The sequence below is a fragment of the Erythrolamprus reginae genome, chromosome 3 (assembly GCF_031021105.1).
Source record: "Erythrolamprus reginae isolate rEryReg1 chromosome 3, rEryReg1.hap1, whole genome shotgun sequence".
Classification (NCBI taxonomy): Eukaryota; Metazoa; Chordata; class Lepidosauria; order Squamata; family Dipsadidae; genus Erythrolamprus; species Erythrolamprus reginae.
In genome coordinates, this window is record NC_091952.1 from 239,668,074 (window position 1) to 239,687,358 (window position 19,285).

At 44.2% G+C, this 19,285-nt stretch overlaps 1 protein-coding gene across 1 annotated transcript in view; it reads left to right on the top strand.

The window, feature by feature from the left end:
- The first annotated feature begins 2,300 nt into the window (after positions 1 to 2,300).
- The window catches only part of CCN3 (cellular communication network factor 3), a 30,395-nt gene continuing 13,410 nt past the window's right edge, over positions 2,301 to 19,285 (top strand). Inside the window, exons 1-3 of the mRNA XM_070749252.1 lie at positions 2,301 to 2,614; positions 2,701 to 2,923; positions 12,224 to 12,472. Of these exons, the coding sequence (XP_070605353.1) occupies positions 2,396 to 2,614; positions 2,701 to 2,923; positions 12,224 to 12,472 (691 nt within the window). The 5' untranslated portion in view covers positions 2,301 to 2,395. The remainder of the gene's footprint in view (positions 2,615 to 2,700; positions 2,924 to 12,223; positions 12,473 to 19,285) is intronic.

The window sequence follows — 19,285 nt, forward strand, 5'->3', positions numbered from 1 at the left end:
GTTTTTGCAGCTTTCTGGAAGGCCAGTAGGGTGGGAGCAGTATGGACATTGGGGAGGGGGAGGTTGGTTCCATAGAGCTGGGGAAACCACAGAAAAAGCCCTCCCCCACGGTCCCGCCAACCTGCATTGCTTAGTCGACGGGACCCAGAGAAGACCAATCCTGTTGCTAAGTAAAACATTTGTTAAATGAGTTTTGCTCCATTTTATAGATTCATTCATTAAATGAATCATCGCAGTTGTTAAAGATTTACCGGTACGCTAAATTGCTGCGTGCAGAGCTTCAGTTATCTTGCCTGCGTGTATATGCTCCCCAGTGTTGTTTTGCTTTTGCGCATGCTCAAGAAGCAAAATCTCATGAGGGGATGCAATTGCAAGATTTCGGTGATTTTTCTGCGCATGCGCGGAAGGAAAAAAAATGACCTAAATCTTGCACATTCTTGCATCACCTTGCAAAATTTTGCTTTCTTTTAAAAAAAAATATATATTTATTATTTACACAAAAAACAAACAGAATAAACAAACAGACACTTATAAAACGCTCATATAGAAGAGACAAAATATATACATATCCTCAACTTTTCATCCTTCTGAGATGGGTAAAATGAGGACTCAGATTGTGGGGGCAATAGGCTGGTTCTGTTAAAAAAGTGCTATTGCTAACATGTTGTAAGCCGTCCTAAGTCTAAGGAGAAGGGCGGCATAAAAATCGAATAAATAAATAAATGAATGAATGAATGAATGAATGAATGAATGAATGAATGAATGAATGAATGAACATTTAGCAGAAAAAAAAAAGGAAAAGGAAAAAGAAAAGCAGGTCAACTATTCTGTTGACTATCATTATTACACAGCTTTTAAGTAGTTCTATATTTCTTTCCTGTAAACTTTATCATTAATTACGAAAATATTTGAATTCAATAGCTATCTTTTCCATCTTATACAAGGGGAAGGTGAATGTAACAGCAGCAATTTACTGTGCAAGTGCAGAAGCAAAAACATGCTGCGATGCACAAACGCGCATAAAAGCTAAAGGAAGCTGTGCACCCAGCGCATTGGTAGCAGCATTAATAGGAAACTGCCCCTGGTCCTAAGTGTGAAAAATGGTCATAGGTTGGGCTGTTGGTTTGAGCTCCTAGCTTATTTGTCTATTTGTTTGTTTTGTCAAGTATGTATTGGTGGTATACAAAGATATAATATGATACTAGTAAAAGAGAAACATTATTTTATTTATTTATTAGATTTGTATGCCGCCCCTCTCTGTAGACAGGGGACAGAAGGCACTCTGGTGCACTTATGCATGTCCCTTACTGACTTCTTAGGAATCATGAGAGGTCAACAGTAGATAGTCTAAGAGGGAAAAGTTTTGGGGGTTAGGTGATGATACTACAGAGTCTGGTAGTGAGTTCCATGCATCAACTACTCGGTTACTAATGTTGCATTTCCTGCAGCTGAGTTTAGAGCGGTTTACTTTACGTTTGTATCTGTTGTGTGCTCGTGTGTTGTTGTAGTTGAAGCTGAAGTTGTCGTTAACAGGAAGGACGTTGTAGCAGATGATTTTATGGGCTTTGCTTAGGTTGTGTTTCAGGCGGCATAGTTCTAAGCTTTCTAAACCTAGGATTGTAGGTCTAGTTGCGTAGAGTATTCTTTTGCGAGTGGAGGGCTCTTCTTGTAAAGTATCTCTGGACACTTTACTACTGATATTTACTACTACACGTTTTTATTCTCCTTAACTTTCAATTTGTATTGGACAAAATAAATAAATAAAATAAATAAAACTTTCTAGAGTGCTTATATTGAAAATGTGGTGCAGGTTGGCTATTTGAGCTCCAACCATAGAGCTGAACTCCCCAAACTGAAACTATTTTATTTTTATTTTATTTATTTGTTTTGTCAAGTACATATTTGAGGTATGTAAAGATATAATAATATTCATATACATCAGGGATGGGCATAGTTGGCCCTTCTATGACTTGTGGACTTCAACTCCCAGAATTCCTCAGCCAATCATGCTACCTCAGGAATTCTGGGAGTTGAAGTCCACATATCATAGAAGAGCCAACGTTGCCTACCCCTGATATACAGTACATGATACTAATAAGAAGAAGAAAAATAAGACGAAACATTAGATATAATAATATTCACATGCATGGTACTAGTAAAAAAACAAAAGAAACATTAGGACAGGGGACAGAAGGCACGCCCCTTAATTAACTAACATTCAAAGACGTTTCATGGTCCCTTTAAACCGTCATTAAACGAAATCGAGGACTACCTGGATTCTCTTTCCTGTCAGAATTAGAGAGCCTCGAAGGCAATTTTTAATCCCGCCGAACACGACACCGCGGGCCGCCATTGGCTCCTCCGCGCCCGCCTCGCATCCAACCGGCGGAGGCGGATGGTTGGAGGCGCCGGATATAAACGGGCGCTCTCGAGACGGGGCTGGCCTTGCGCGCTTTCGGGAGCGGCATCCACCGCGATGGGGAAGGCGCAGGGAGATGCGGGGCGGGAACGGCTGCCTCAGGGGCGGCTCGGCTGCCTATCCTGCTCCCAGCGGCTGAGCAGCAGCACCATCATCTTCTTCCTCCTCTTCTTCTCCCCGTGGATCCTGGCCGAGGTTTGCCTTTGCGCGTCGGGGCTGCGCGGAAAAAAAAAAGGGGGGGGCGCCTCCGCTTACGCGGCCACTCTTTTGCTCTTTTGTAGGATCACAGCCCGGAGCTCCGGTGCCGCCTGCCGTGCGAGTGCCCCGCCGAGCCGCCCACCTGCGCCCCCGGCGTGCCGACGGTCTTAGACGGCTGCTCCTGCTGCCTGACTTGCGCCCGGCAACGCGGGGAGAACTGCTCCGAAGCGACGCCCTGCGACGAGAGCGCCGGCTTGTACTGCGACCGCGGGAAGGGAAAGGAAGCCGGGCTGGGCGTCTGTATGGGTAAATGACGCTCGCTCGCTCTCCCCCGAGGCACTTTCAGCCCCTTGGACGATGTCTTCCTTCCTGCCTTCCTTCCTTTCTTCCTTTCTTCCTTCCTTCCTTCTTTCTTTGTCAAGTGGACCAATTTTCAGAATCAGTTTCATTGAAATTGAAGGTGGTCGAGTGCGGACACCTGGTCCACTTGGCAAAGAATGACCCTTGTATTAAAAAGTTTTCTTTATGTAGGTATAAACACAATAAACATATATAAACATTTTTAAAACAAAGTTGGACACGTGGTGACTGCCCTGTCACTTATTACAAATTATTATTATTGTTGTTATTATTACTATTATTATTATTAGAAACATAGAAGATTGACAGCAGAAAATGACCTCATGGTCCATCTAGTCTGCCCTTATACTATTTCCTGTATTTTATCTTAGGGCGGATATATGTTTATCCCAGGCATGTTTAAATTCAGTTACTGTGGATTTACCAACCACATCTGCTGGAAGTTGTTTATTATTATTATTATTATTATCATTATCATTATTATTTATTAGATTTGTATGCCGCCCTTCTCCAAAGACTCCGAAGTTTGTTCCAAGCATCTACTCTTTCAGGAAAATAATATTTTCTCAATAATAATAATTATTATTCACAAAAAACAGTAATACACAGCAAACGAGATTGATATGCTGGATTTCATATCACAGTGTCACAAGTCAACACTTCCCAAGCGTCTAGGACTCTGAAGTATTTTCATATGATTTGCGCAGATCCACAAAAATATATCACACAGTCCTAGATGCTTGGGAAGTGTTTGACTTGTGATATTGTGATACGGAATCCAGCATATAGATCTCATTTGTTGTGTATTAGTGTTTTTTTGTGAAGAATAATAATAATCACAACTACTACAGAGTTGGAAGGGACCTTTAAGGTCTTCTATTCCAACCTCCTGCTCAGGCAGGAGATCCTATACTACTTCAGACAAGTGGTTATCCAACATCTTCTTAAAAACCTCCAGTGTTATAATCAATTATAATGATTCCATATTACCAGCATGTGTTATTATTTATTATTTGAATGTATAGGCCGCCCTTCTCCAGTGAACTCAGTATGTATATATGTATGTGTATGTATTATATATATATATATATATATATACACACACACATATACCATATAAACCACCAAAAATAGTCACAATCAAATTAAGTGATAGAAATAGAAATAGGATTGATCAAAAGAAAGGAATAAGAGGGATACCCAAATAAGACCAGGGGGGGGGGGGGCGCAGGGGGGGGTAGCAAAAATGGAGCTTATGGTAGATAACACTCAAATAACATCCTAGATCTGAATGAATGAAATATTCTCATTGAATATTTCATTTGCACAACTATTCCATTTGCACAAATTGATTGTCAATCAGTGTTGCTTCCTAAGTGGACAGTTTGATTTCACAGAAGTTTGATTTCCTTGGAGTTATATTGTGTTGTTAAGTGTTCTCTGTTTGAGTAGTGTGCATATATATAGATAGATATGTCACATGTTTTTGCTGAATTTGAAAATTAAGGGAGACTAGGATAGATCTAATTCGGCCTTTACAGGTCTTATTTAGGTATCCCTCTTATTCCTTTATTTTGACCAATCCTATTTCTATTTTTATCACTTAATTTGTTTGTGACTATTTTCAGTGTTGTTGTTTTTTGTTTTCTAGCCAGTAATAATAGTATTCTGCCTCATCTCTTTCTTTTAGTTCCATTGTTAATTTTTTGGAAGGGGGCTTTTCTGTTGCTCCTGGCCCGAGAGGCGCAGCTTTCTGGGGGACCTTCCTCAGAATGGGTGGCTCACTTTAATAGATGTGCTTCTCTAAATGACTTGGGAAATGAAAATAAGAAGGAAGAAATGGAAAGAGAAAGAGAAAGAGAGAAATATCTTTGAGACTTTCTAAGGAAGATTGGACTGCCATTTGTCGGAAATAGTGTAGGGACTCCTGCTTAAGGTGGGACTAGATGACCTGCAAGGTCCCTTCCAACTGTAGTAATAAATAAATAAAAATAATAAATGAAATAGAAATAGAAATAATAGAAGGAAAAAGCCCAGTTTGGGAGAAGAGGTGTCTGAGATCCACAAGATTTTCCAGGAAACACTCTGGAGCTTCCCGCAAGCCTCATCCCTTACGGTTATTTTACCGGTGATCCCCATTCCTTAAAGACAAAATGCACCCTGTTCTGACTCAGTGGTTCTCAATCTTGGCAGCTTTTAGGGGTTTGGACTCCAACTCCCAGAATTCCCCAGTCAGCATTAAGAATTCTGGGAATTGAAGTCTCAGAGAGTTGCCAATGTGAAAGAAACGCTGCCATAGCAGCTAGTGCTGCTTGAAAGACTTGTAAGACGGAGAGTGGCCTGAACTGAAATTCTCAGTTGAGTGTCCCTTCCTCATTGTAATTTTTAGTGTAAGGTGGGGGAACTATATTTGAATTTGAATTAACATCCATATTCAACATTTTGGTTTGGCTATAAGTGTGCGTTAATTCTGTAGTTCAGATTAGTCATTGTTTTATCTTGGGTTGATCTATGTTTGGGTGGATGGTTGCTTGTGCTGTCTTTTGCCTAATAAAAACTGGGGGCTTCTGGTCAATTGCTTTTTCAAGAGGCAACTGGTTTTTCTTTGAAGACATTTTCTTTGAAGAGCCTTCTCTGTGGCGGCCCCGGCCCTCTGGAACCAACTCCCCCCCCCCCGGAGATTATAACTGCCCCCACCCTCCCTGTCTTTCGTAAACTACTCAAGACTCACTTATGCCGCCAGGCATGGGGGAGTTAAGATATTCCTTCCCCCTAGGCCATTACAAGTTATGCATGGTATGTTTGTTTGTGTGTATGTTTGGTTTTATAATAAGGGTTTTTAGTTGTTTTATTAATTGGATTTGTTGTGGTTCAGCCTCAGGCAGATCAAAGGCCAGCTGCGTCTCTGCTGGCTCCATGCCCGGAGGAGGCTGACAGCGAAGAGGAGGGGGCTGAGCAGTCGGACGGGGGAGGGTCCAGTCAGGAATGTGACGAGGGAGAACAGCATGGGAGCCCCGAGGAGGGGCTCTCCCCTGCCAGTAGCTTAGAGTCATTAGGTGATGAGGCACAAGCTGTCATTGACATGCGACAGAGACGTTTAGATCAAAGGAAGGAGTAATTGAGGAAATATTATCAGCATTGAATAAGGAACACCAGGGCTTGGGTGTGGTCCTCATTAGCAGGGAAGGGTTTATAAGGCAGGCAAGCTCTTGAAGCCATGTGGAGTGTTATCAGTTTGGAGTTCCTGTAACCTGCATTGTTTCTCGGCGTCTCTGTTCCTGGCTTGTGGCCCAGCAGTCTTGAAGAACCGTGGGAGGTGTATGTTTGTTATCTACAGCCTCGTTTTGGCAGCAAGAATCCTATATTGATGCTTGACAATTACCTTCGGGTATATATTTGGAGTTCCAGTGTTTTCCTGCTTTGTAAGGACATTTTCTGTTAGCTTCGTTTTCCTTGAACATTGTAAAACTTTATTTGAATTTTACCGGTGTGTCTGGCTTATCTTTTTGGGTTGGTTATAGCTTCCGGAGTGACCCAGAAAGAACAGGATTGTTACATGCTGTTTTTATCATTGTTGTTAGCCGCCCCGAGTCTACGGAGAGGGGCGGCATACAAATCCAGTAGATAGATAGATAGATAGATAGATAGATAGATAGATAGATAGATAGATAGATAGATAGATAGATAGATAGATAGATAGATAGATAGATAGATACTGTAGATAGATAGATAGATAGATAGATAGATAGATAGATAGATAGATAGATAGATAGATAGATAGATAGATAGATAGATAGATAGATAGATAGATAGATAGATGGATACTGTAGATCAGAGGTCCCCAACCTTTTTTGCACCAGGCTTTAAGCTAGACCAATTTTCCACGGCCCGGGGGGGGGGGGGGCCTTTGGTCATATGGGGGTGGGGTTATGGAGGGGTGGAGCTAGTGACGCAGCCCTCCACACTTCTCCACAGGGCGGGGAGAATCAGGAGGCTCCTTTGGCGGCTGGGGGCTGCCTGGCTTTGTGATTTTGGCTGGGGGGGGAGTTAGGAAGGTCCTACTTCTCCACCCCCCCAGCCAAAAATTCAAAGCCTATCTGCTGGATACGGGCGATGAGTGGGACAGAGCGGCGCGGAAGCCTCTTGCAGCAGCTGCTACAGCCACTGGCTTCCGCGCTGCTCGTCCCACCCATCGCCTGTATCCAGCAGAAGCTGCTGCCTGAGTGCTCAAAGTGCTGGGGGTGGGGGGTGTCCCGACAGCCCCCCCACCCCAGTGCTTCGCCTCCCGCTGGGACACCCCCCACCCCAGCACTTTGAATCCCACCGGCCAAGAGCACTCGGGCAGCAGCTTCTGCTGGATACGGGCAATGGGTGGGACGAGCGGCGCGGAAGCCTCTTGCAGCAGCTGCCACAGCCACCGGCTTCGGCACCGCTCGTCCCGCTCATTGTCCGTGTCTGGCAGAAGCTGCTGCCCGAGTGCTCTTGGCCGGCGGGATTCAAAGTGCTGGGGTAGGGGGTGTCCCAGTGGGAGGCGAAGCACTGGGGTTGGGGGGCTGTCAGGACACCCCCCACCCAAGCACTTTGAATCCCGCCAGCCAAGAGCACTCGGGCAGCAGCTTCTGCCAGACACGGGGAATGAGCGGGACGAGCGGCGCCGAAGCCAGTGGCTGTGGCAGCTACTGCAAGAGGCTTCCGCGCCGCTCTGTCCCACTCATCGCCCGTATCCAGCAGATAGGCTTTGAGTTTTTGGCTGGGGGGGGACTTAGGAAGGTCCTACTTCTCCCCCCCCAGCCAAAAACTCAAAGCCTATCTGCTGGATACGGGCGATGAGTGGGACAGAGCGGCGCGGAAGCCTCTTGCAGCAGCTGCCACAGCCACCGGCTTCGGCGCCGCTTGTCCCGCTCATCGCCCGTATCCAGCAGATAGGCTTTGAGTTTTTGGCTGGGGGGGGGAGAAGTAGGACCTTCCTAACTCCCCCCCAGCCAAAATCACAAAGCCAGGCAGCCCCCAGCCGCCAAAGGAGCCTCCTGATTCTCCCCGCCCTGCCCGACGCCCCACCCTGTCCTGCATAATGTCCTCTGCCGGGAGGGCAGTGGCGCCGCGGACCGGCTGGAAAACCCCAACGGCCCGGTCCGCGGACCGGCGGTTGGGGACCTCTGCTGTAGATAGATAGATAGATAGATAGATAGATAGATAGATAGATAGATAGATAGATAGATAGATACTGTAGATAGGTAGGTAGGTAGGTAGATAGATAGATAGATAGATAGATAGATAGATAGATAGATAGATAGATAGATAGATAGATAAATAGATAGATACTGTAGGTAGGTAGGTAGGTAGATAGATAGATAGATAGATAGATAGATAGATAGATAGATAGATAGATAGATAGATAGATAGATAGATAGATAGATAGATAGATAGATACTGTAGATAGGTAGATAGATAGATAGATAGATAGATAGATAGATAGATAGATAGATAGATAGATAGATAGATAGATAGATAGATAGATAGATAGATAGATAGATAGATACTGTAGATAGATACTGTAGATAGATACTGTAGATAGATACTGTAGATAGATAGATAGATAGATAAATAGATAGATAGATACTGTAGATAGATACTGTAGATAGATAGATAGATAGATACTGTAGATAGATAGATAGATACTGTAGATAGATAGATAGATAGATAGATAGATAGATAGATAGATAGATAGATAGATAGATAGATAGATAGATACTGTAGGTAGGTAGGTAGGTAGATAGATAGATAGATAGATAGATAGATAGATACTGTAGATAGGTAGGTAGTAGGTAGATAGATAGATAGATAGATAGATAGATAGATAGATAGATAGATAGATAGATAGATAGATACTGTAGATAGATAGATTGATAGATAGATAGATAGATAGATACTGTAGATAGATAGATAGATAGATCAAATATCGACAAACCCAGGCGCCTGGTCGCCAGTGGCGCCTAGAAAATGTTGTCTGGCGCCTAGAAAATGTTGCCTGCTGTACTGTATGTATACAGTATATTTTTCCCGCCTTGTGTTTACGCCCAGAAATGGTACATCTTGGCTTCCGTAGCTCCGCCCATCAACCTCGGGGCGAGCTGCTTTCCCAGCGTCCCCTGCGCTTGCGTGCGTCTCTCCCTCCCCCCCTTGCCTCCATTCCGCCTCCTACTCGAACCCCTTCACTCCCCCCCACCGCACACAGACGCTCCGATCTTGGCCGCTCACCCGCCTTCGGAGAGAAGCGGAAGCCCCTCCCCTCCCGGCGTGAGGTTTTGTTCATTCCTCCTCCGGCCGCGTGCGCGGTGACTTCCGACCAGTAACCCCTCCTCCCCCCTCCCCCCCTCCCCCGCGTCCCCGGCCCGGTCTCCCTTTCCTTCTTCTCTGTTTCGGTTTCTGACTAACGGTCTCCCCTCGGATCCCGACGGGAGTACAGCAGAGCCGGCTCGGCGGAGCCAGGCCTGCGCCGGGGGGGAGGGGGTGAAAGCGATGTCAGGTGGAGACTCGGCAGCTGCCGCGGCCTCCCCTCAGCCGTTGCCCTTCTCGCTGCCCAAGCCTCCCCCCCTGATGCAACTGAACCCCGGCGAAGGCGTGCGTCCTGTGGGACCTCCCGGGCCGGAACAGTCGCCGAAAAGCGCTCGCGTGGGTGGCCGGCCGGACTGGCCTGCCGGGAAACCCGTCAGTCTTCTGGCGCCTCTCCTTCCGCCGCGCGGGGAACCCGAACCGCTCCTTCCCTTCGGGCCAGTAATCTCAACCACACCGGACTACGGTGTGGTTGAGATTACTGCATTGGCTCATCATTTTCGTAAACAGCTATCTCCACCTGAAAGTGATGACCAATGCATTCACTCACTCCTCAATGAGTGGTATGAGTTTAAGGTCCTTGGAAAAGGAAAGAAACTGTGTGAGCTTCTGGATTTGGCACTCTCCAACACCGAGAGATTTCCAGTTCTGGGAAACCTGTTGTCGATTGTAGCGGTGCTCCCTGTCTCAACCTCATGTTGTGAAAGAGGATTTAGTTTGATGAACATGGTCAAAAATAAATTCAGATCAAGGATGCTAGAAGAAAGTTTAAGTGACTTGTTTATGATCACCATGAATGGGCCATCTGTGAAGGCGTTTGATCCTGCCAAGGCTGTGGACCACTGGTACTTCAGCTCTAAAATCACAAGGCATGTTCATGGCCACAAAACGCAAAGTGAAAAACACTAGAATGTTGCCTAAAATCTAAAATATCAAAATATAATATTTATTATCTTTAAAAGTAAAATGTTGTTTATAACGTTTGTAATGTTTTTTTTGTTAAATTAAAAACCAAGTTTGCTTAAAAAAAATTCTGGCTCCTAAATTTTTTGGCTGGCTCCTAGATTCTGAACAACTTTGTCGACCCCTGAAGATAGATAGATAGATAGATAGATAGATAGATAGATAGATAGATAGATAGATAGATAGATAGATAGATAGATAGATAGATACTGTAGATAGATAGATAGATAGATACTGTAGATAGATAGATAGATAGATAGATAGATAGATAGATAGATAGATAGATAGATAGATAGATAGATAGATAGATACTGTAGATAGATAGATAGATAGATAGATAGATAGATAGATAGATAGATAGATAGATAGATAGATAGATAGATAAATAGATAAATAGATAAATAGATAAATAGATAAATAGATAAATAGATAAATAAATAAATTTCGCTTTTCCTCTGAGAAGCTTCTTCATCTCTGACTGGATGGTAGGAAATTCTTCAGTCAGAGCTGAAGAAGCTTCTTGGATGAAAAGTGAAACGTCTTCACAAACAAAGTCAAGTTGCTTCTTGAAAAAGCACCGTTGTAACAATCATGACCTGATGACTAAGAACCTCCATAAATCAAGAAGGCAGTGGTAACCAAGGATGCTATATGGATGTGCATGAGATCACCAGGAGTTCAGTTTGAAGGCGACTCGATCTTTTTTTGCTAGATGTAGGATCTTTTTCGTACTGATTTTCTTCCCTGTTCTTGGTATAGATATCAGGGTGTCCAGCAAACCTGGAAAACAGGGAAATCAGGGACTGTATGACTGTAACTTGTTGCTTATATCCTAAGATTTTTATTAATATTGCTTCTTCATTGCTTATTTGACCCCTATGACAATCATTAAGTGTTGTACCACATGATTCTTGACAAATGTATATTTTAGTTTATGTACGCTGAGAGCATATGTACCAAGACAAATTCCTTGAGTGTCCAATCACACTTGGCCAATAAAAAATTCTATTCTATTCTATTCTATTATCAGGGAAATCTCCAAAGAGGGGTGGCATACAAGTCTAATGAATTATTATTATTATTATTATTATTATTATTATTATTATTATTATTATTATTATTATTATTATTATAAATCAACGGTTCAGGAAATATCAGGGAATTCATGAAAAAAACCCAGAATAAATCAGGGGGGGAAACAAACTGTATTAAAATGTTTAAAAGTCAGGGGGAAATCATGTAAAAAAAAAAAGGATTGTGCTGCCTGGCAGAGTCAAGCAAAAATGAGCACAACTGTGGCAACAACTTGCTTTCTCAGCTACAGATATTTCTCCATGGCTTAGCCGTTTGGTATGATGTCATTTACAACTGTGCCTTAACTAGATCACAAGTTACAGGAAAATGTCAGGGACCGCCTTCTGCCGCACGAATCCCAGCGGACAGTTAGGTCCCACAGAGTGGGTCTTCTCCAGGTCCCGTCAACTAAACAATGCCACTTGGCGGGACCCAGGGGAAGAGCCTTCTCTGTGGCGGCCCCGGCCCTCTGGAACCAACTCCCCCCAGAGATTAGAATTGCCCCCCACCCTCCCTGCCTTTCGTAAGCTACTTAAAACCCACCTCTGTCGCCAGGCATGGGGGAATTAAGACTTCTTCTCCCCCTAGGCCGTTACAACTGTATGCATGGTATGTTTGTATGTATGTTTGGTTTTTATATATTAAGGGGTTTTAATTTGCTTTTAGTATTGGATTTTATTGTATATTTTTCGTGATTGTTGTTAGCCGCCCCGAGTTTTCGGAGAGGGGTGGCATATAAATCCAATGAAACTTGAAATATCGGGGAATTTCAAAATGCTTTCCCTCTGGACACCCTGAGATATGACCTGAGTATTCCAGCAGGCTAAATTCACACATAGCTTGCTGATTTTTTTTTTCCTTTTTCTTCTGCTTCAGACCTTGAAGGAGACAACTGTGTTTTTGATGGGATTATTTATCGAAGCGGCGAGACCTTCCAGCCCAACTGTAAATACCACTGCACCTGCAGGGATGGACAGATCAGCTGCGTGCCCCTTTGCAATGTTGATTTGTTGCTTCCTGGCCCCGAATGCCCCTTCCCGAGGAAAGTGGAAGTTCCCAAGGAATGCTGTGAACAGTGGTCCTGTGATCCTCAAACGGAGGACACCGCAGACTTTGTAATGCCAGGTGCGTAAAGGCTTTATGGTCGGTGGTCCTTGCCGCTTCGGAAGTATCCACTGTGCTCTTGTGACTCTGCAAGACCAGTGGTGGCTTTATCGGTGCCAGTCATGGAGGGGCACAATTCTTGGGGAGTTTGTTTGTTTGTTTGTTTGTTTGTTTGTTTGGATTTCTGAGCCGCCCTTCTCCAGCAGACTCAGGATGGGGGAAAAAAATACAATATAACTTTATTTGTTTGTTTATTTGTTTGGATTTCTATTATAAAACCCAATTCTAAAACTACAGTGGTACCTCTGCTTACGAACTTAATTCATTCTGTGGCCAGGTTCTTAAGTAGAAAAAAAGATGCATTTTTTCCCATAGGAATCAATGTAAAAGCAAATAATGTGTGCGATTGGGGAAACCACAGGGAGGGTAGAGGCCCTGTTTCCTCCCAGGAGATTCCTAGAGAGGCCCCACGGAGGCTTCTCCCTGCCTTTTCCAGCCCTGTTTCCTCCCAGGAGATTCCTAGAGAGGCCCCGCGGAGGCTTCTCTCCACCTTTCCCGGCCCTGTTTCCTCCCAGGAGATTCCTAGAGAGGCCCCACGGAGGCTTCTCCCTGCCTTTTCCAGCCCTGTTTCCTCCCAGAAGATTCCTAGAGAGGTCCCACGGAGGCTTCTCTCCACCTTTCCCAGCCCTGTTTCCTCCCAGGAGATTCCTAGAGAGGCCCCACGGAGGCTTCTCTCCACCTTTCCTGGCCCTGTTTCCTCCCAGGAGATTCCTAGGGAGGCCCCACAGAGGCTTCTCTCCACCTTTCCCGGCCCTGTTTCCCCCCAGGAGATTCTTACAGGCCCCATGGAGGCTTCTTCCTGCCTTTTCTGGTTACAGTTTCGGAGGCTTGGGTTTGTAAGTGGAAAATGGTTCTTGAGAAGAAGCAATAAATCTTGAACACCCGGTTCTTATCTAGAAAATTTCGTAAGTAGAGGCATTCGTAGGTAGAGGTACCAATGTAATCCTAAAAACCCAAGTATTAAAAACCATTCAACCGCTTTCATCCACATCACAACCATGCTATCAGATGGAACAGAGTGTCAATGCCAGTGATGGACTACCAAAATTTTTACTACCACACTGTGGGCGTGGCTTATGCATTTTGTTTCAACATCTTTCAGTGCAAATTGGGTGCTCTGGGGTGGAGCTCCAAATTTTGCTACCAAACTGCGTTCCTGACCGTTCCCGTAGGAGCCCATCACTGGTCAATGCTCAAAGGCCTCAAGCCTCCTGGCAAAGGTGTGTTTTTAAAAGCTTTCTGAAAGCGAGGCAGGACAAATGGGAACTTATGTTTCTGTCTCGGTGCTTTCGAGTACGTTTCATGTAGTGTTACAGAACTCAGATCACTTACGGAAGAAATTAAAGGAGTAGGAGAGCTTAATTCTGGGGTGTCAAACTCAATTTTATTGAGGACCACATCAGGATTGTGTATGACCTCGGAGAGAACTGGGTGGGAGTGGCCTGGGTAGTCATGGCAACTTGATGTTGCTCGTGACAGAGGTGCCTTTGGAGGCCTGCGGTGCCTCTACCAGTGAAAATGGACTTCCAAGCTCTGTTTTCAGCTGAGTCGTCCTCCTGCAACCCTTTTCCAGTGAAAGCGGAGCTCAGGAGGGCCTTCCTAGGCATATTTATTTATTTATATTTATATATTTATATATATATATATATATATGTATGTATGTATGTATATGTATCAAATGTTTTTAGCTGAAATTTTAAAATTAAGGGAGACTAGGATGGTACCATTTCGGCCTTGTTCTGGCCTCATCAGCTAGCCACACCCTTCCTTACTGGGATTCGATCTGGCAGCTTCTGCCTTGTAAGGCAGAGAATTAACAGTTGAGCCACCAGACCTGATCCCTCCAGTTCTGTACCAGGGAGGGGCTATATGTTTTTTTTTATGTCGGATCACCCTGGTATACAGTGATCCCTCTATTATCGCGAGGGTTCCGTTCCAAGACCCCTCGCGATAATTGATTTTTCGGGATGTAGGGTTGCGGAAGTAAAAACACCATCTGCGCATGCGCGCCCTTTTTTTCTATGGCCGCGCATGCGTAGATGGTGGAGTTTGCGTTCCCCGCTGCCCACGCAAAGGGGAAATCCCGATTCGGTTCCTCGCTGCTGCTGCGCTACCGAGCAGATCAGCTGCTGGGCGGCTGAAGGAACCTTCCCTGGGTCTTCCCGGCCGCCCACGCAAAGGGGAAACCCCGGCTCCTCGCTGATGCCCGCCGCTCGCCCGCCCGCCAGCAAGAGGGGGAAGACCCAGGAAAGGTTCCTTCGGACGCCCAGCAGCTGATCTGCTCGGCGCAGCAGCAGCGAGCAGACGAAGATCGGGGTTTCCCAGCCGCCCACGCAAAGGGGAAACCCCGGCTCCTCGCTGATGCCCCCGCTCGCCCGCCCGCCGCCCGCCAGCAAGAGGGGGAGAGATAGAGAAAGAGAGAGAAGGAAAGAAAGAGATTAGAGAGGGAGGAAGAGAGTGTGAGAGAGGAAGAAGCAAGATAGAGAAAGAGAGAAAGAAAGAAAGATGAGAAAGGAAGGAAGAGAGTGACGTCATCGGGTGGAAAAATCGCGATATAGCGTTTAGCGAAGCTCGAGATCGCGAAACTCGAGGGATCACTGTATTGAAGGAACGTCACAGCTCCTTTTTGCCTCTAGGCCCAACCCAGGACCATTTCAAGGCAGTTAATTTATTCATAGCCGACAACTATATTCTGTATGTATCAAATGTTTTTAGCTGAAATTAAAATTAAGGGAGACTAGGATGGTACCATTTCGGCCTTGTTCTGGCCTCATCAGCTAGCCACACCCTTCCTTACTGGGATTCGATATATATATATATATAGGATTTGTATGCCGCCCCTCTCTGTGGACTCGGGGTGGCTAACAACAGTGATAAAACAACATGTGACAATCCAATAGTAAAACAATTAAAAACCCTTATTATAAAACCAAACATAGATACAAAACATACCATGCATAAATTGTAAAGGCCTAGGGGGAAAGAGTATCTCAATTCCTCCATGCCTGACGGCAGAGGTGGGTTTTAAGAAGCTTACGAAAGGTGAGGAGGATGGGGGCAATTCTAATCTCTGGGGGGGAGTTGGTTCCAGAGGGCCGGGGCCGCCACAGAGAAGGCTCTTCCCCTGGGTCTCGCCAAACGACATTGTTTAGTTGACGGGACCCGGAGAAGGCCCACTCTGTGGGACCTAACTGGTCGCTGGGATTTGTGCAGCATGTACATATGCATATCTCGCCATCACTCCACAACCTGCATTGGTTACCAATTGGTCTCTGGATGCAATTTATAAGTGTTGGTTATAAAGCCTTACATGACATAGGACCAGGTTACTTACGTTGTCTTCTGCATCACGTATCATAGCAGCCAGTTAGGGCCCACAGAGTTGGCCTTTTCCAGGTCTCTTCACCTAAGCAACATTGGGGAAGAGCCTTCTCTGTGGCTGCCCCGGCCCTCTGGAACCAACTCCCCCCAGAGATCTGTACCTCTCCCATCCTCCTGACCTTTCACAAGTTTTTAAAAATTTACCTTTGCTGGCATGCTTGGGGCCATTAAGCTTAACATCTTGCTCCAGTCGAAGAAGTGATTGCGTGATTGTTGTTGAATGAATGTGAATGCCTGGATTTATATCTTTGGGGTCTTAATATTGTTTTAGGTTGGGTTTCTCCTACTATATTTTGTATTGTATTTTATTCATATTTTTGTAAGACAGCCTGAGTCTCCGGAGAAGGGCAGCATAGAAATCCAACCAAATAAATAAAAAATAAATTTTAACTCGGAAAGGGTTGCAGGAGGCCGTCCCAGCCGAAAAAAGAGAACGTTTTCACTGGCAAAGGCACCGCGCGCCAGTCTTTCGCTGTTTCCAGCAGCTCCGCGGGCCAGATCTAAGCACCCCACAGACCGCATTCAGCCATGGGCCTTGAGTTTGTCACCCCAGATTAATTCCTTGCATCAAGTTGATCTACGAGACCGCCTTCTGCTGCACGAATCCCAGCGACCGGTTAGGTCCCACAGAGTTGGTCTCCTCCGGGTCCCGTCAACTAAACAATGTCGTTTGGCGGGACCCAGGGGAAGAGCCTTCTCTGTGGTGGCTCCAACCCTCTGGAATCAGCTCCCTCCAGAGATTAGAACTGCCCCCACCCTCCTTGCCTTTCGTAAACTCCTTAAAACCCACCTCTGCTGTCAAGCGTGGGGGAACTGAAAGATCTCCCCCTGCCTATGTAGTTTTTGTGTATGATGACTGTATGTATGTTTTTATATATTGAGGTTTCTTGTTTTTTAGACTTTTTAAATGTATTATTGTTATTTTAGATTCCAACTATTAGATTTGTTATTATATATTGTTTTTATCATTGCTGTAAGCCGCCCCGAGTCTACGGAGAGGGGCGGCATACAAATCTAATTAATAATAATAATAATAATAATAATAATAAAAGAGTAGAATGGATGTGGAAGTCCTATGAGCCCTCCAAAATTTGTTTCTAATTCTCGGATTACAACAGTTCATTTAGTGACCATTCAAAGTTATAGCGGCACTGGGAAAACGGCTTACGACCCCTTTGTCATATGACCGGTGCAACATCCCTATAGTCACATGATCAAAATTGAGACTTTGGGCAATTGGCTCATATTTATGACAGTTGACAGTTGAAATTTCCTGGAATAATTTGGGACAAGCAAGAGTCAATGGGGAAGCCAAATTCACTTAATGCCCTTGTTACCAAAGTCACTACTGCAGTGATTCGCTTAACAAATGTGGCAAGAAAAAGTTGTAAAAGTTGTAAAATGGGACAAATGCCCCATTTAACAACAGAAATGTGGGGCTTTCTTCTGGTTGTCAGTCGAGGACTACCTGTGCTAATTTAATAACTGCAGTGATTCGCTTACGAAATGTGGCAAGCAAAGTCGTAAAATTGGGCAAAACTCACTTAACAACTGTCTTGCTTAGCAACAGAAGACTAGTTATATTTTTAAGCTAATTGAAAAGGACATTGCTCCCTGTTACTTGCATTTGATACCCAATCGCATTAAGTGTTGTTGTTGTTTTCCCCTGGTGAGTCACATTTCTTTGTCCTGGCCCTAAATTCTTTTTTTAGAGGACACTTCATGGCCTATTATTCAAGGACCAAGTAAGGCCTTCAGCCTTAAAATGGTTCTGCATCTCTGGATCATGTATTGGAAAAGGCACTGTGCATGGTATGGGGGGATTGGAGAAATCTTGTTTATGTTGGCTTGCTTCTCAGCGTGTCAAAACAACCTTAAATCAAATGTTCAGTTCTTAAGATGGCCCTAAGGTTAAATATAATGCTTAAAAGCCGTGCAGAATTAGTCACCCATTCATTTTTGGTTCCGTGCCACCAGATTCTGCCACTCATAAAACCTCCAGTTTAAATCTTACAGCCTAAGGTTCATGTGAAATCAGTTTGATACCATTAAAGATCTCTAGTATTGTAGGAAAGCCTTAACTTAAAAGCTTTCTTCTCCCCTCCATGTCTTGTAATAAGGGATGACATTAGAGGCAGTTTTGTACAGTGGTTAGGGCACTAGGCTAAAAACTGGGAAGACCATGTCATCTTCAACATGAAATCATCTGGACGATTTTGGAACCAGTCCCACCCTCTCAGCCCTAGAAAAAAAGGTAATGGCAAACTACTTCTGAAATCTTCCTTAAGGAAAGTACAGGACATTCACAGGAAGTCAAGACTGACTCAAAAGGCACCTTTAAAAAATAGGCATTTAATGAAATTGCTTTATGGCAATACAAAACGGTCAGATATGGCAGACATGGATATGTGTTCCAACTTTTTAACAGCCAAAGGCCAGAAACAGAAAACAAATGAAAGTTCCTTGGTGCTCAGAAAGTACCAAAGACTCCTCATTTCAACCCTGAGCTACAAATACAAGTGGTCTTCAACTTACGACCACAATTGATCCCAAAATATATGTTGCTGAGTGAAAAAATTAGTTGAGTTTTTGCCCCACTTTATGACTTTTCTCGCCACATTTGTTATGTGAAGCACTGCAATTGTTAGAATAGGACAGAATAGAATTAGAATAGAATAGAATAGAATAGAATAGAAGGGTGGGGTGGGGTGTAGTGGAATACAGAATAGAATAGTATAGAATAGAATAGAATAGAATAAAAGGGTGGGGTGGGGTATATTGGAATACAGAATAGAATAGAATGATAGGGTGGAGTGGAATACAGAATAGAGTAGAGTACAATGGAATGGAATAATAGAATAGTGGGGTGGAATATAGAATAGAATAGAAGGGTGGGGTGGGGTGTAGTGGAATACAGAATAGAATAGAATAGAATAAAAGGGTGGGGCGGGGTATAGTGGAATACAGAATAGAATAGAATAGAATGATAGGATGGAGTGGAATACAGAATAGAGTAGAGTACAATGGAATGGAATAATAGAATAGTGGGGTGGAATATAGAATAGAATAGAATAGAATTCTTTACCGACCAAGTATGATTGGACACACAAGGAATTTGTCTTCGGTGCATATGCTCTCAGTGTACATAAAAAGAAAAGTAGCACGGTTGTTAAGTGAATCTTGTTTCCTAATTGATTTTGCTGGTTAAAAGGTCGCAAAAGGGGATCCCATGACCTTGAGACACTGCAGCCGTCATAAATGTGAGTCAGTTGTCAAGCATCCGAATGTACATTGTGTGACCATACTGCAAAGGGTAGTAAGGTAAGTGCAACAAATGGTCACAAGTCACTTTATTCAGTGTCGACACTTCAAATGGTCGCTAAATAAATTGTT